Source organism: Chelonoidis abingdonii, chromosome 19 (assembly GCF_003597395.2).
Source record: "Chelonoidis abingdonii isolate Lonesome George chromosome 19, CheloAbing_2.0, whole genome shotgun sequence".
Classification (NCBI taxonomy): Eukaryota; Metazoa; Chordata; order Testudines; family Testudinidae; genus Chelonoidis; species Chelonoidis abingdonii.
In genome coordinates, this window is record NC_133787.1 from 2,148,553 (window position 1) to 2,165,578 (window position 17,026).

At 46.4% G+C, this 17,026-nt stretch overlaps 1 protein-coding gene across 1 annotated transcript in view; it reads left to right on the forward strand.

The window, feature by feature from the left end:
- Positions 1–17,026, forward strand: part of HYDIN (HYDIN axonemal central pair apparatus protein) — a 401,019-nt gene that overhangs the window by 41,662 nt on the left and 342,331 nt on the right. The window contains exon 7 of the mRNA XM_032795387.2: positions 8,620–8,744. Within this exon, the coding sequence (XP_032651278.1) occupies positions 8,620–8,744 (125 nt within the window). The remainder of the gene's footprint in view (positions 1–8,619; positions 8,745–17,026) is intronic.

A 17,026-nucleotide genomic window follows, 5' to 3' on the forward strand; every position in this document is an offset into this window, starting at 1 on the left:
TGTTGGCTGCGTATGTGTTCTCTCTGTGTGCTGCACCGGCTCTGGCCTGGCAGCCAGTACAGCAGACTCCAATCGAACTGCCCAAGAAGACCACAGACTCGGTTCAGTAGCGAAGGCACTTGGCCAGGTTTAATGTCAACAAAGTACAGTCCTAGTGCCCTGGCTCAATTGTTCTAGGTACACTAACACATGGACCCCAAGCACAGCCCCAGACCCCGGTGGCAGCCAACCCCTGGCTGTGCGCTCCAACCCCCAGCCCTCGCTGCTGACCCTGGGCACTGCTCCTGGATGTAGACCCTGTGTTCTGGCGGGTGCTGGCCAGAGGCACCGATCCCCAGCCCCAGGCACCAGCCCTGGTGCAGATGCCCAGCTCTGGGCATGCAGCAGCAGACACCAACCCCAGGTGCTGGCAGATGCTGGCCCTGGACGTTGACCTCCAGTCCCGGTTGCACAGCAGCAGGCTTCGGTGGGTGCTGGTCCCGGACACTTACTCCTAACCCCTGCTGTGCAGTAGCAGACATGGACCCTAAATGCCGACCCTGGGTGCTGACCCCTGGCCCTGATCACACAGCAGCAGGTGCCGGCTCCAGGTGCCGACCCCTGGCTGCATGGCCACCCAGCAGTCTATCAAGTGCCACGCGCGTCAGGTGTCCCTCGCCCCACTGCCGTGCTGCTCCTTCCCTCTGCCTTGGAGCCCCTGGTTAGGGGCTCCCGGGAGCCTCCTGCTTGCTGTGGAGAGTTAGGGGGAGGGGAGACACTGATGTCAGGGAGTCCCCCTCCCCCCACCTGTGTACCCCATCTCTGCAGAGGGGGCTGGGGAATACGACAGGGCTCAGGAATGGGACATGGGACACAGTTTGCTGGCAGCTGCTGTTGTGTCTCAGGCCTCAGACTGGTGAGTGGTGATCTACCTAAAGGGGCAGCATGTGTCTCTCACCCTCACACACACACTGTATCTCTTCAGGGCTGGCTCCAGGCACCAGCTTATGAAGCAGGTGCTTGGGGCGGCAACTCCGGAGCAGGGCGGCACTTTCAGGTATTTGGCAGCAATTCCCTGCCCTCATTCCCGCTCGGAGCGAAGGACCTCCCACTGAATTGCCGCAGACTGCGATCACGGCTTTTTTTTGTTTTTTTGGCTGCTTGGGGCAGCAAAACCCCTGGAGCCGGCCCTGTGTGTGTCTGTCTCTCTCTCTCTCTCTCACAGTGTGTGCATCTCTCTCTCTCTCTCTCTCTCACACACACACAAACTGTGCGTCTCGCTGTCTCACATACACACACACATTGTGCATCTCAGTCTCACAAACACACACTCTTTCACACTCGCCTCCCAACACATACTTGTGTTGTTGTTGTCGTTACTTCTTGATACTTCCTGCAATGCACATATATTCTCTATAATTTTATTCTTTCAAAGTGTGTTATTTTAGTGTTTTGACTGGGCTTTGCATTTCTTAATTTTTTATTTCCCTCTTTTGCTTAAATTTAATTCTTTGAATGTGAGTTCTAAAATGCCTAACCTGTGCTGGCTGGAGTAATTATCCCTATGGTAACTTTTTAAAAATATATATTATATCTAGGCTTTTTGTTTCTATTGGTGGCGCACAGCCACACATTACCTCGATATGGTGCACATAACAAAATTCATTCCACGCATATATGGAAAAAATTAGAGAGAACATTGGCAGGAAGCTTGTGTAAGTCTACGGTCTGCTAAGCTAGGATGCTAGTCTGTATTGGTACTTACCTCTCCCTGAGCCCCTAGACTGTGTTGGTGCTCACCCCTACCTGAACCCCTAGACTGTTAAGAGCGCTCACCCCTGCCAGAGCCTACACTGTGTGTTTGCTGGCTGCTTTAGCCTCCATGCTGAGACTAAAGCCTGCTCCCTGTTCTTCCCTGTCCCAAAGGGACAGAGCCTGAACTCATAATTGCTTTCTGTCCCAGCCAAGAGGCTGCGAGCTAAATACTGCTCACTGCTTCACCCTGCCTGGGTGGGGGAGAGCACCAGACTGTTCCTGCTGGTTTACCTCTGCTAGGTCGCTACAGAACTACAGACTGCATACAGCTCGGCCACAGCAGTGAGGCCCGAGCCTCAGGATTATTGCCTAATATAGCAAGGTGTAGTGGCCTCCATCCCCACTTGAGAGTGATGGACCACTACACTTCCCTTCCTCATCCAGCCATCTACATAGGCAACTTTAACAGCCATCATGAAGACTGGGGATACTGCTCAGATGACACAACCGGGGAACAGATCGCAGAATGGATCTGCCTCAAAGACCTCCACCTGCTCTATGATCTGAAGCCATCCAGATCCCTTCGGTCTGGATCACAGCCCTGACCTGTGTTCTGTGACCTGTAACAGCACAGGTATTCCACTGGCCACAACAAGAACCATTTTGAGTCACTTCCCGCATAACCAACATCGCTCAATTATCCTCCAACTTAAGTTGAAGACAGAGATTACCCTTGTTGATCTGTGTTAGAGGCTTTTCCCTTCACTCTCTCCCCTGGTTCTTGTCATGCAGATGGAAAGCAGACCAGAAATCCAAAGTGCAAGCAATGCAAAGTTTATTGGGGTTGATTTCCAGCAGGCATATGTATACCATAACTCGACGCCGCAGAGCCCTGTTTCCCAGTGTTCCCACTTCCCCCTCCTCAGAGGCATAATTATATCTGAAATGCATGCCCACAGTCCCAACTCTTACAACTTATGGTCATGTTCCGTTCTGGGGATCGTCCAGCTAGGGTCTTCCTTCCCACCCCTGTTGTACCCCATGAGAGGGGTAAGGAGTGAGAGTGCACTTCATTCAGGGGCAAGCATTTCTCTGGTCTTTCAGTGTTTTACTTCCCCCCCTCCTTTGCCCCTCCCAACTGGTTGCTTGACCTTGCCTTGAGATAAGGAGTTATCAGGTGCAGGGAGGGGGTAGCTGGGGCTGTGTGTGGGCAGAGAGATAGCTCAGAGTGCAGGTAGCTGGGGCTGCGTACAGGCACGGGGGTAGCTCAGGGTGCAGGGAGGGGGTACCTAGGGGCTGTGTGTGGGCAGGCGGTTACCTTGGGGTGCAGGCAGGGGAGGTAGCTCAGGGTGCTGGGAGGAGGTAGTTAGGGCTGTGTGCAGGCAGGGGGTATCTAATAAATAAATGGAGATATACCTATCTCCTAGAACAGGAAGGGACCCTGAAGGGTCATTGAGTCCAGTTCCCTGCTTTCACTAGCAGGACCAAGTACTGATTTTTGCCCTAGGTCCCTAAGTAGCCCCCTCAAGGCCTGAACTCACAATCCTGGGTTTAGGGGGGGCTAATGCTCAAACCACTGAGCTATCCCTCCCAACCCAGGTAGCCAAAGTGGAGCTAGCAAGGCTTAAGTTAGTGTGCTGTAAATAGCAATATGGATTTTGTGACTCCAGTGCAAACTTTGGCTGTCCTGAGCTGAGGCCCAAGGGCTTGAGAGTAGGAGTTGTTACATCCACGCTGCTATTTTTAGGTTCACTAACTCAAACCCTGCTAGTGGGAGGCTACATCTACACTACAGGATAATTCCGAATTACATTAAACCAGTTTTATAAAACAGATATTATAAATTCAATTTCACGTGGCCACACTAGGCACAGTAATTCGGCGGGGTGCGTCCATAGTCCGAGGCTAGCGTCGATTTCTGGAGCATTGCATTGTGGGTAGCTATTCCATAGCTATCCCATAGTTCCCGCAGTCTCCCCCGCCCCTTGGAATTCTGGGTTGAATCATTGTCGCATAAATTCTGGGTAAATGTTGTCACTCATTCCTTCCTCCGGGAAAACAACAGCAGACAATCCTTTCGCGCCCTTTTTCTCTGGATTACCCTGGCAGACGCCATAGCACGGCAACCATAGAGCCCATTCAGCTTTTTTTTTCTTTACAGTCACCATATGTGTACTGGATGCCGCGGACAGAGGCGATACTCCAGCGCTACACAGCACCATTCATTTGCTTTTGCATGATAGCAGAGATGGTTACCAGTCGTTCTGTACCGTCTACTGCCGGAGTAAACTGGCAATGAGATGACGGTTTTCTCTCCCCCTCTGTTCTGTCTATTGCTATCATGAGTGCCCCTGGCTGAGATCGGCCGGGGGCGCGAAAGCAAAACTGGGAATGACTCCCCGAGTCAATCCCTCCTTTATGGTTTCTAAAAATAGAGTCAGTCCTGCCTAGAAAATGGGGCAAGTGTACTACAGGACCAGTGTATCAGAGAGCACAGCTGCTCCGTGTCAGTATTCACAGGGGGTGCCGCTGCAACAACCCCACACGTTGCTTCCTTCTCCCCCAACCTTCCTGGGCACCGTGGCAGTGTCCGCCCATTGTGTCATGAAGTTATAAGAATGCAGGAATAGAACACTGAGTTTTTAGTGACATAAATGGGGGGAGGCAGCCTCCCGGTGCTATGACAGTCCAGGAAGAAATAATCGGTGCAGGGGAGAGGGCCTAACATGCTGCTGCTGATATCCAGGCAGTAACAGAATCTTCTTTACAATAGGAAAGGAGGGGCTGATGAAGCTCAGCCCCCAGTTGCTATGATGAAGACGGTTACCAGCCATTCGTACTATCTACTGGAATGGTGGGAGTCATTCCTATTTTTACTCAGGCACCCCCGGCCAGCCTCACCTGAGGCCAGCCAGGAGCACTCACGGGCTGATGGTGATGATGGATATCAGTCATATTGCATCCGTCTGCCACCGGGGGGAAAGAGAGCCGGATAACTCTCTTCCACTGCTGCGGCATCCGCGTTACCAGCAGCATTCAGTAGACATAGATGTGACATTGAAAGAAGTCAAGAACTATTTATTCCTTTTCTTTCATGTGCGGGGGGGGAGAATAAATTGACAAGCTATCCCTGAACCACGCTGGACTATGTGTTTGACCCTACAGTCATGGGAGCTCAGCCAAGAATGCAAATACTTTCAGGAGACGCTGTGGACTGTGGGATAGCTGGAGTCCTCACTCCCCCTCCCTCCGTCACTCATTAGTGTCCATTTGAGTCTCTGGCTTCCCGTTATGCTTGTCACGCAGCACTGGTGTAGCCTGGGATTTTTTTTCAAACACTTTGGCATTTTGTCTTCCATAACGGAGCTCTGATAGAACAGATTGTCTCCCCATACAGCGATCAGATCCAGTATTCCGTACGGTCCATGCTGGAGTCTTTTGGATTTGGGACTGCATCGCCACCCGTGCTGATCAGAGCTCCATGCTGGGAAACAGGAAATGAAATTCAAAAGTTCGCGGGGGCTTTTCCTGTTGTACCTGGCACTGCGTCCGAGTTCAGATTGCTGTCCAGAGCGGTCAGTGGTGCACTGTGGGATACTCCTGGAGGCCAATAATGTTGATTCCGTCCACACTAACAGTATTCCGAAGTAATACTATGATTTTAGCGTTACCTCTTCGTTTTGTAGGATACAAAAATCGATTTAAAGAGCCCTTTAAATCGATTTAAAGAGCATTGTAGTGTGGACAGGTACAGCGTTGAATCGATTTAACGCTGTTAAAATCGATTTAACGGCGTAGTGTGGACCAGGCCGGAGTCTGTCTTTCTGGGCTATGAGGCTCACTCTCAGCTGCAGTGCAGACATAACTGCAAGCTCAGTCCTTCTGCTTTTGAAGTCAGTGGCAAAGCTCTCACTGACTAATGGCCCTTAGTTGGAGCTACTTATACTTAATGAGCAAAAACTCCAGCAGTTTCATCACCTGTCCCTGGGTTCCTATCAATAACACTCAGTGTGTGCCATGCTTCAATTGTTCATCTTGTTTTTGTATACGAATTGCATTTCAAAACCACAGTGAGACACTCCAGATTGTGCTGTTCAGGGTGATAACTTAACTACCAGCAAAATATTGAAAACAAATAGACCATGGTCCTTTCAATGGATGCCATAAGCCTCTCCCCCCACAAACCAGGCAGTCCTTGCCGAGAAATGCATTTCATCTGATTTATCCAGAAAATGATTCCAAGACATTAAGATGCTGAGAATTCCCTTTGATCAACCAGGAGTCCCGTCTTATGTTGTCTCAAATCAGCATGTTTTTATGTCAATATTAATGCACAACAGATTCATTTAATGACTTCTAACAGACTGGAAAGAGCTTAAGCAGTCCAAGTACTTCTAGTAAGCATGGCCAATGTTCTTTACAAACTCATTTAGCAAGTTTCAGAGTGGTAGCCATGTCTGTATCAGCAAAAACAATGAGGAATCCTTGTGGCACCTTAGAGACTAGCAAATTTATTTGGGCATAAGCTTTCGTGGGCTAAAATCTACTTCATCAAATGCATGGAGTGAAAAATACAGTAAGCAGTATCTATATTACAGCATATGAAAAGATGGGAGTTGCCTTATCAAGTGGGGGGTCAGTGCTAACGAGGCTAATTCAATTAAGGTGGAAGTGGCCTATTTTCAACAGTTGACAAGAAGGGGTGAATATCAACAAAGAGGAAAATTACTTTTTTAGTGCTAATGAGGCCAATGCAATCAAGGTAGACGTTGCCCGTTTCCAACAATTGACAGGAAGGTGTGAGTATCAGCAGAGAGAAAATGACTTTTTGTAGTGACCCAGCCACTCCTAGTCTTTTCAGGCCTAATTTGATTGTGTCCAGTTTGCAAATTAATTCCAGTTCTGCAGTTTCTCATTGAAGTCTGTTTTTGAAGTTTTTTTTGTTGAAGATTGACCACTTTTAAGTCTGTTATTGAGTGTCCAGGGAGATTGAAGTGTTTTCCAACTGGTTTTTGAATGTTGCAGTTCTTGATGTCTGATTTGTGTCCATTTATTATTTTGCATAGAGACTGTCTGGTTTGGCCAACGTACATGGCAGAGGGGCATTGCTGGAACATGATGGATTATATCACATTGGTAGATGTGCAGGTGAACAAGCCCTTGATGGTGTGGCTGATGTTGTTTCGTCCTTTGACAGTGTCCCTTGAACTCTTGATTCCTGCCATTCAGAATTACAACTTGCATCACCTGCGCTTAAATTGAGAATCTCCCATTAAATTCACTTACAATGAAATCCTCCTGTTAATGACACTTCAATTACTTAGCGACTCAGTTGCTGAGGTTGTAATTGAAGAATTCTCTTCTGTTGTTTGACTTATTTACACACCGAGATACCACTCTAGCTACAGTTTTTATCTGCATTGATTCAAGTCCTTTACTTCTTAGAATTAACTGTCACTGAAGTACCAATAGGTTCTGATCCTTCTTAAATATAAGCAGGATATTTTTAAAATTGAAAAAATGAAAACTATAGATTAACCCCCCCATTAATCATTCCCTCCTCTGGTTTCCTAGCAGTCTTTTCTTCTTTGTGTCAGCCTTCTAGGGTGTGGACTTTCTGTAAGAGGGACTAGCTCCGATATTTATGCCTTGTGCAATGCAAGGTTCCTTGCTTAGTACTCAGCAAATAATTATTTCATTTTGTGAAAATAGTTAGTCTAAAAGATCAGTTGGAAAAACCTCAGATAAAAAAACAGCTTCTAAGCCAGAGTCTAGTCTCTGATGTGAGTTAATTGCTGTTAGGATTATTGTGTTCTTCAAAAAAATAAGTTGTGCTAGTACAACACCGACAGACCCCAGTCGTTAGCAGGTGGCACTGAACCAGGGACCTCTAGAGCTTAGGGCATGAGCCTCAAACCAACTGCCTATTAGCTAAGACTATAGAGCAGACTCAAGCTCTTTCTCGCTCTCTCTCTAAGTCAGGGGTTCTCAAACTGGGGGTTGGGACCCCTTGGGGTTCCAAGGTTATTACATAGCAGGTTGCAAGCTGTCAGCCTCCACCCCAAACCCTGCTTTGCCTCTAGCATTTATAATGGTGTTAAAAATATTAAAAGTGTTTTCATTTATAAGGGGGGGTCACACTAAGAGGCTTGCTATATGAAAGTGGTCACCAATACAAAAGTTTGAGAACCGCTGCTCTAAGCTGTCTCATTGCCACTACATGGGACAGAAGGTGTGTGGATTACATAGTTCCCCTAGCTGAGGAAGCGTATCTACGCTTCAGAGACTTCCCAGGGGAAATCCCAGATGAACCCCCAGTTGTTATGCTGATAAACCCCACTCGTCAGTGGGTGGGATTGAACCTGGGACCTCTGAAGCAAAATATATGAATCTCTACCACATGAGCTAAAAGGCACCCCGCTATTAGCTAAGGCTGTAGAGCAGACTTAGTCTCTTGCTCTACCTGGTCTTGGTGCCACTAGATGGGACAGAACACCACACCCAGAAGGTGTGTGGATTACCCTTCCTGACTCCTTTTTTTTTTCAGTAGCTGCTAGAATGGGACTCAGTGGGCCTAATTCTAGAACTCTATAGACCATCACAGAATCATCCCATACAAATGGAAATTTACAAGGGGCTGGGGGTGGGGAATTAATTTGATTACAGACCAATTACATCAGAGTAGTAATTTGAGGTGTGAGATCTCTGCAGAAAGTTGGGGTCACTGAGCCAGATTCTGATCTTATAAACCCCGATTTAAATACCTCCTAATGGACACAGGTGTAACAAAGGAGAACCAGGCCTAATAATCAGTTTGCATCTCTGCTAGCCACCAAAGGGTGTATCCCAGTTTAGGCCTGATGTGTCATTTTCATTGTGTTGCAGCCCTTTCTCTGTAGAGCCCTGCATTGGGACACTGGGTGTAGGGGAGACCATGCAGCTAATGGTAGAGTTCCAGCCGCTGGAGACAGGTGATCACTCCAAGGACCTGATTGTTCATTATGACACCGGTGAGTTCTGTGCTGTGTAAGTACTCCATATATTTGCAGTCAAAAACGTGGGGTTAAAAAAGAGTTAAGGCTGGTAGCGTGTTTCACTGGAGACCAGACAATGCCCCAAAATAATATTAAAATAGCTTTACACAAACTGCCCCTTTTCAGACTTCGAAACATTCAAGTGCCTGGAAATGAACAGTCAAAGGATTCAGTCTGTACAATGCGATCTTGGTCCATGCCTGGGGTTCTGTCGTGCTACATAGTGATATAATCCTTCATCACTCGCTATTGCCACCACCCACCCAAATGTAATTTTACTAGCTCGATTGTATCCAAATCAAAGTCAAGGTCAAAATAGTTGGTGACTAGGGGATTAATAAAAATGGATCCCTTTAATAGGAAATAGGATTTTGGAGTCTTCTGGTCACTTATTCTTTGGAGGCTAGTTGGTGTAGGAAAGAAAAGGAGGCTTTTATCTACGTTGAAATCTTTAAGTTCTTCATTTTAAACCAAAAAAGTGATAAATTTAAACACTTGCTACCTGTTCCTCTCCTTATCCCCTCATCTTCTGCATGTTCTTTATTGTGCCCCTTCCCATTCCCTTGACTCCTTCCATGCCACCCTCCATGGACCCCTTCCTCATGTTTTCCCCCAGATGCCCCTCATACCAAGACCAGTTTTGAAGTACGTAGGAGCTGAGGTCCCTGAGCACGCTGAAGAAAGTGCTAACCCCCTCAAAAGATCAGGCCTAAAGTTTGGTGTGATAGGAAAGAAACCGCAAAGGACAGGAATAGAAGCTTGTCAGTTGTGTAAATCAGCCCAACATTGAGTTGGAGAACATATTGCAGAAGAAGTGTTACAAGTTACTTGGGCCACGTCTAGACTATGCGCCGTATTGGCGCGTTAAAATCGATTGCTCTGGGATCAATATATCGCGTCTAATCTAGACGGGATATATCGATCCCTGAGCGCGCTTATATCAATTCCAGAACTCCACCAACCCCAACGGAGTTCCGGAATCGACATGGCGAGCTGCGGACATCGATCCTGCGCGGTGAAGACGGGTGAGTAAATCGATTTTAGATATTCGACTTCAGCTACGTTATTCACATAGCTGAAATTGCGTATCTAAAATCGATTTTATCCCGTAGTGTAGACCAGCCCTTTGACTTGTGTGATGAGGCAAGTTAACATCCTTCTGGTCATCATGTTCTAGAAGGAATGAGGATTTGTGCTGGCTGACCAAATAAATCTCAGTATCAATAAAGAATCATTGGTGCATTTACCTTTGTCTGAAGGAGAGGTCATCTTCTGTCCCTTATTCCTAATTCTTGGTCCTGAGAAGCTTGATCTCCATTAATGCGGTTAACACCATGAAATGTAAGAAACTGTTCTATTTGTCCCAAATGTATGTGGATTGGTAAGAAGCTTTGATCTGTTTAGAGTAACCTTTCTAATGCTATTGGCCTTAATGCCTTTATTTAATATTTGGCATTTTCTGGTACCCTGACTGAGAATTGTTCAGTCTTATACTTCCTCCTTTTGATCAGACTGTCCTTTAAAAGAAAGGCGTTAAAGTTCAAGATGGAAAGCAACTAAAGTTCCTCATTTGTATCTGTGCACCATTTTCACTGCTTCCTTAATGAAACTAGAGGATAAAAAACAAAGGACCAGATCCTTCACTATGTCAATTAGAACTAGCTGAGTTGGAGATCTGGGTTGTGGGGAAAGAGGGGGGAGTTGTATCCTTACGTATCACAGATGCTAATGATAAAACTACCTGGATATTCTGAGAAATAGTGAAAGTGCCGTGAGGCCTAACCACACACCATTTCTACATTGGTGTAACCCCTTTGATTTCAATGGGATAACACCTGACTTATAAATGAGATCAGAATCAGGCCCAGGACTGAGGTTTTCAATCTGATTCTTAATGCACAGAAACCCCCTTCATCTAATCTGGTGCCCCACAACAGCTGGCATAGGTGCTGGAACTAGGGGTGCTGCTGCACCCCCTGGGTTGAAGTGGTTTCCTTTATACGTAAGGTTTACAGTTTGAGTCAATGGCTCTCAGCACCCACATTATAAAATGGTTTCAGCACCCCTAACAGCTGGTCCCTTGCTGGCACAAAGGAGATAAGAGTGGATGGGCCACAGAGATAGATAGAACTAGTGTCTCACTCCCCCAAGAGGTGGTCCTTCCTCATTGGGGTTGAAATACATTTGAGGAGTGATGTAGGGGAAGCCTGCACTGCACATTCTGTAAATAAATACAGGACTTCACTCCCCACCACTGTGACACCTCTGAATAGCACTAAATTCATTAAAGCAAAACAACAGAGAGATACAGGACAAGGGAAAAATTAAGGGATCATTTCTGTTGCTTTGTAGCATAAAAAGAAATAGATGACTGCAGAGATTGATTAAATGCTTCAATTTCATTTCAGCTATTAATCAGTCTCAAAAGCTGCTTATTGCAAGTGTATTACAGAGCAGCCAATATTCCATTACACAACCTAACACAGCAGACCCTTGCTAATTTATACTGCACTGAGTCATTCACCTGTAACACGCAAACGAAAAGCAGGCACGTCTCTCTTACAAAACTGCACAACAGATCATTTTCTAGTGAAATACAGACTATAAAGACTAAATGGCCTTTCAGTACATTGTGATATATTTTCCTTGCTTTATTGTTTTTCTTCAATTCCTCACTAACTTATATTCTCATTGGGTCTTCGTGTGATTTAGAGAAGGGCTACCATCTGTTATATTATTGTTACATTATTAAATATCTGCCAATGTTGAGCCAAATCTGTCCTTAGTGTCACTCAAGCAAGTGTGGAGTGTCTCATGTGTGAGGAAGTCAAGATTTGGTCCGGACTTATCAACTGGATTGTGAGCTCTTTGAGATCTCCTTGAGTCGTTGGAAGGCGCTTAGAACATAGTGGATGCTACTCTAAATAACCATAATAATGCTAAAAGTTCTATTAATCGGGTCTTGCTACGTGGTGAATCAGTGCATGGCAAGCCAGGGTGTGAATCTACAGCGCACCAGAGCCTGCCGTGCATCAGTGTGCACTGCAGAACTTTTACTGCACAGTAGCAGGGTCCACGTGGCCAGTTAGTGTGCCACAAGCTAGGACACTAGATCCGCAGCCTGGCTTGGCCCACGCTAACTCGCCACATAGGCAAGCCCACAGACAAATACAAATACAAGGTCCTTGCCCCAAAGAGCTTACAACATACAACTGAAAGTTGTGGCATGAAATGCAACTAATCGTTAGTCTTTTAAACGTTCCAGGCAGTGGGGCTGCCTCTTCTGTTGACTTTCAGTGGGACTTGTGCTCCTTAAACACTTTGAAAAATCCACTCCAGTATTTGAAGTGAAAGCAGTTTAACCCCCCTTAAGAGCCACTGAAAATCCCAGTTCATCACCCTGTAAGGTAAGCAGCAGACTGCTATAGCAGAGAGAATTCTCTGGGTCCATTAGTACTGGTTTGGAAAGGGTTTTGCTTATTCACTTTTTCTTAGCGTATGCACAACGTGCCTGAAGTGGCACATGACCAGGATTCATCACTGAATTGGGTCTGCTGGTTGGACAGCTACAAAAGTATCCTTCCTGGCTTGGATATTTATGGACAAATGTCAGGCTTCTGCATATTGCTCTGGACAAATAATGTCTACAGGGTTAAATTACCCCGTGCAGACACCTAGCATGAGGCCCATATACTACTTTAGCTCTCAAAAATGGGGCTTAAGCAGGATGTAAGTGTCGCGTAGGCCTTGTGCAGGGGGGTAAATTTCAATCACAGAGCTGGTGCTAATAGATGCTGCTACATTCCAGAGATTCATTGTGCAGCACTGGAATTTCTCACAGCACTGACAGCACCAGAACTGTTTACTATTAGTCCCAGTATCTCTTGGGCTTCCAGTGCCACTATATTAATCTTTGTGGCTAATTAGAAAAGTCCTGACCATATGGTTCACTCAGCTCATTCGCAGCCTGAAAGATACCGTATACTTAGATGAGTTTGTCAACGAAAAGAGTAATTGCTCAGAGGATTTTCTTATGACAGCATTGCAGCATGAAACCTTAGCAAATATCAGCTCACTTCCATGAGAGCAGAATCAGACGTGATGGTGAAAAGTAGGAGAGAACAAAGCTGAAAGGGGAGCTGGCTCTGAGGATGAAAGGCATCATCAAAAGCCTTTATTTTAAATAAAGATCTGTGGCAGTGCTGTTTTGCCTTCTGTTGAATGGAGATCTTCAGAAAGTGGCTTTCCCAAGTACATGAGTGATGCACAGTGTGATGGGTTGGACCCCCCTTCCTGGGTGCTGCCTGATGTACTGGGGTTTCACTGAGCTTGCCTGCTCCACCAGCCTGGGCTCCCTTACACTGTTTTCCTGAGCCAGGCTCTCCAGCCTCCTCCAGCACACACAGGCAGGGACCCACCCAGCTGTGGGAAGACTCAGCTCGGGGATTGCCCAGCACTCATGTGCACCCCCCCTCTGGAGAGCAAACCCAGAACTGAGTCGTCTTGCACTGCACCGAGGCCTTACGGCGCAAGCTCAAGAAATCCTCCCCCTCCCTAAGCGTGGGGGAAGAGATGTACAGGTTTTTACCCTCCCCCCAGTTATGAATTAAAGAAACTGGGCTTAAGAAAACAAAACAAGTTTATTAACTACAAAGAATAAATTTTAAGTGATTATAATGGATAGCAAACAGATCAAAGCAAATTACTGAGCAAATAAAACACGCAAACTCAGCTTAATACCCTAAATTAACTGGTTAATAGTAGCAAATTCTCACTTTAAATATTGTTTCAAGCAGGTTGCAGAGTTTCTTGAAGGTAAACTGCACTGCTAGGAGCTTAAATCTCCAGGGATTCCTTTCACAGGCTAGACCTTTCTCGCCTGGGCTCAGCCCCTGCCCTGCCCCCCCAACCTCCTGCAGCTTAGTTCCTTTGTTTCTTCAGATGTTTTCAGCAATCTTCCTTCTTGGGCAGGGAGGCAGTGGAGAAGAACCTTGATTATTTCACTTCCCTGCCTTGAATAGGATTTGCATATGGCAGGAATCCTTTCTCTCTCTCTCTGTGTGATCCCCCCTACCTCAGTGGAAAAATACCAGAAGTCCAAAATGATGTCCAGTACCAGGTGACATGATCACATGACTCTCCAGTGTCAAAGCAGCATCCCAGGACTTCTCAGGAAGGTGGGAGATTAACATCTTCAAAGTCCTATTGTCCTTCCTATTGGCCTATCTAGGCTGATTACATACTGTCTGGTGGGTGTTCCCCAAGTGTAAACATAGTTGTAATTGTTACATAGTCAATATTCCTAACTTCAGATACAGAACTGATACATGCATACAAATAGGATAATCATATCCAGTAAATCATGACCTTTCCAATGATACTTCACATGATTCATCTTGCATAAAACACATCTTAGTTATTCCATATTCATTTCATAACAATATCTCTATGAAGAATATGGGAGTAGCATCACACAGCTCATTCAGGTTTGCAATGTCAGTCCTTGGCTACACTTGCGAGTTACAGCGTAATAAAGCAGCCCCGGGTGCCCTAGCTCACTCCCCGTCCACACTGGCAAGCCACGTAGAGCGCTCTGACTCCACAGCTACAGCGTTGCTGGTTCTCCACCTCGACCAGTGGAATAACTCTTGCTGCGCCCCCGCTGGAGCGAGTGTGAATGAGGTTTTGCATTACTGCGCTGTGATCAGCCTCCGGAAACGTCCCATAATCCCCTTAAGTCAAGTGGCAACTCTTGTCATTGTTGTGAAATAGGCTGCAGGAATGTGGAAATGCTCTTTCAAAGCTCCGTTTCAGAGAAGCTGGCTGCTTATCAGCTCCGAGGAAAAAGCAAACATTTACTGTTTGCTTTGAGTGAGTGAGAGAGAGGCGGGGGGGAGGGGAGTCTGAACTTACAAGACAGCATGCTGACACACTCTCAGCTCTCCAAAAACCCCACTCTCTCTCCCCCCTGTACACACAAAACACTCCCTGTCACACTTCACCCCACCCCCACCATTTGAAAAGCATGTTGGAGTCACTTGCATGCTGGGATGGCTACCTATAATGCACCTCTCCCAATGCCGCTGCAAGTGCCGCAGCTGTGGCCAGACTCGTGCGCTTGCAGCTGTCAGTGTGGACTGACTGCAGCGCTTTCCCTACTGCGCTCTCCGAAGGTGGGTTTAACTCACAGCGCTCTACATCTGCGCGTGTAGCCATGCCCTTAGTCGAGCTGGAATTGCTCCCGAGTAGAGCTAGCCGCCGTCTGGGTATTTGGCAGATTAACACCCTACTTGTCTTGCGGAGCTTCTAGAAACCTGACAGTCCCTTAGTTAATGCTCCATTAAGGCAAATTTAGCCTGGTTCACTGTTGTTAGCAGACCTGGGCTGTTGGCAGCTACTTCACGGATCCATGTGCACAGAATAAGAAAAGGGCTACTTTGCGTCAGTTATTTGATTAATTACTCCAAGGGCTGCTGAAAGAGCAGAGTCTCAGAGAATGCCCAGTGTTACTGGCAGCATTCGAGGCTTAGAGCAGCCTTTGCCAGGCTGGATGAATCCTGCTGTACCCTGTGTTACTGCAGCCATGGAGTGTCCTCCTGGAAAGGAAATTCCGCAATGGCCCTCCCATTGTGAGGTCTTGCAATCAAATGTTCGGCCTCCAACAAATTCAGATTGATTTCTGTCCTCTGTTTGGACCCAAACTAAGGAAACTTCAAAGAATATCATCTTGTGTGCACAAGCTCAAGAGCTTAGAGGTGCCTTGAAGGTGTAACCTGGGAGTTCTTCTTTGAGTGCTTGCTCACATCCATTCCATTGCAGGTGTGTGCGCTCACCACATGCACTGGTGCCAGAAGTTTTCCCCTCAGTGGTATCCATAGAGGACCAGATCTAGTACCCTCTGAAGTGGTGTGCGTATACCTCAGTGTAAGGGGCGCTGCCGGCTCCCCCCACTCTCGGTTCTTTCTTACCGCCAGTGACGGTGCTGGAATGTCTCCTTGCTTTGGCAAGCACTTAGTTACTCAGTGGTTTTCTCTTAGTGTTGTAAATAGTTAGGTAAGTAGTTCTTCTGATACAAAATTACTAAAGATAGTTAAGACCCAGGCAGACTGCGAAGAGCTACAAAAGGATGTCTCAAAACTGGGTGATTGAGCAACAAAATGGCAGATGAAATTTAATGTCGATAAATGCAAAGTGATGCACATTGGAAAACATAATCCCAACTATACAGATAAAATGGTGGGGTCTAAAGTAGCTGTTACCACTCAAGAAAAAGATCTTGGAGTCATTGTGGATAGTTCTCTGAAAACAGCCACTCAATGTGCAGCGGCAGTCAAAGAAGCAAACAGAATAATAGGAATAATTAAGAAAGGGGTAGATAATAGGACAGAAAATATCATGTTACCTCTATATAAATCCATGGTATGCCTGCACCTTGAATACTGTTTGCAGGGATTAATAAGACTGGGACTTTTCAGCTTGGAAAAGAGACGACTAAGGGGGGATATTGATTGAGGTCTATAAAATCATGACTGATGTAGAGAAAGTAGATAAGGAAGTGTTGTTTACTACTTCTCATAACACAAGAACTAGGGATCACCAAATGAAATTAATAGGCAGCAAGTTTAAAACAAATAAAAGGAAGTATTTCTTCACACAGTGCACAGTCAACCTGTGGAACTCCTTGTCGGAGGATGTTGTGAAGGCCAAGACCATAACAGGGTTCAAAAAAGAACTAGATAAATTCATGGAGGATAGGTCCATCAATGGCTATTAGCCAGGACGGGCAGGAATGGTGTCCCTAGCCTCTGTTTGCCAGAAGCTGGGAATGAGCGACGGGATGGATCACTTGATGATTCCCTGTTCTGTTCATTCCCTCTGGGGCACCTGGCACTGGCCACTGTCAGCAGACAAGACACTGGGCTAGATGGGCCTTTGGTCTGACCTGGTAGGGCCATTTTTATGTTCTTTGTCTTCTTAATAGTTAGTGTTAGTGTTGTGAGATAGCTTAGATAGTCCCCTTCAGGACTTAGCCCAGGGATAGGGCATGTCCCACTCTCCGGGCTTTAAGCCTTGTGATCACTGTCGGAAGCCTATGCCAATTAGTGACCCTCATCAAAGTTGCTCGAAGTGTTTGGGAGAAGCCCATATCAGTGATAAATGTTGCATTTCTAGGAGCTTCAAGCCCAGGACAAAAGAGGAGTGGGACATAAGACTGAGAGTGCTCCTCCTGGAGTTGGCCCTTGTGCCGGTCTACGAGC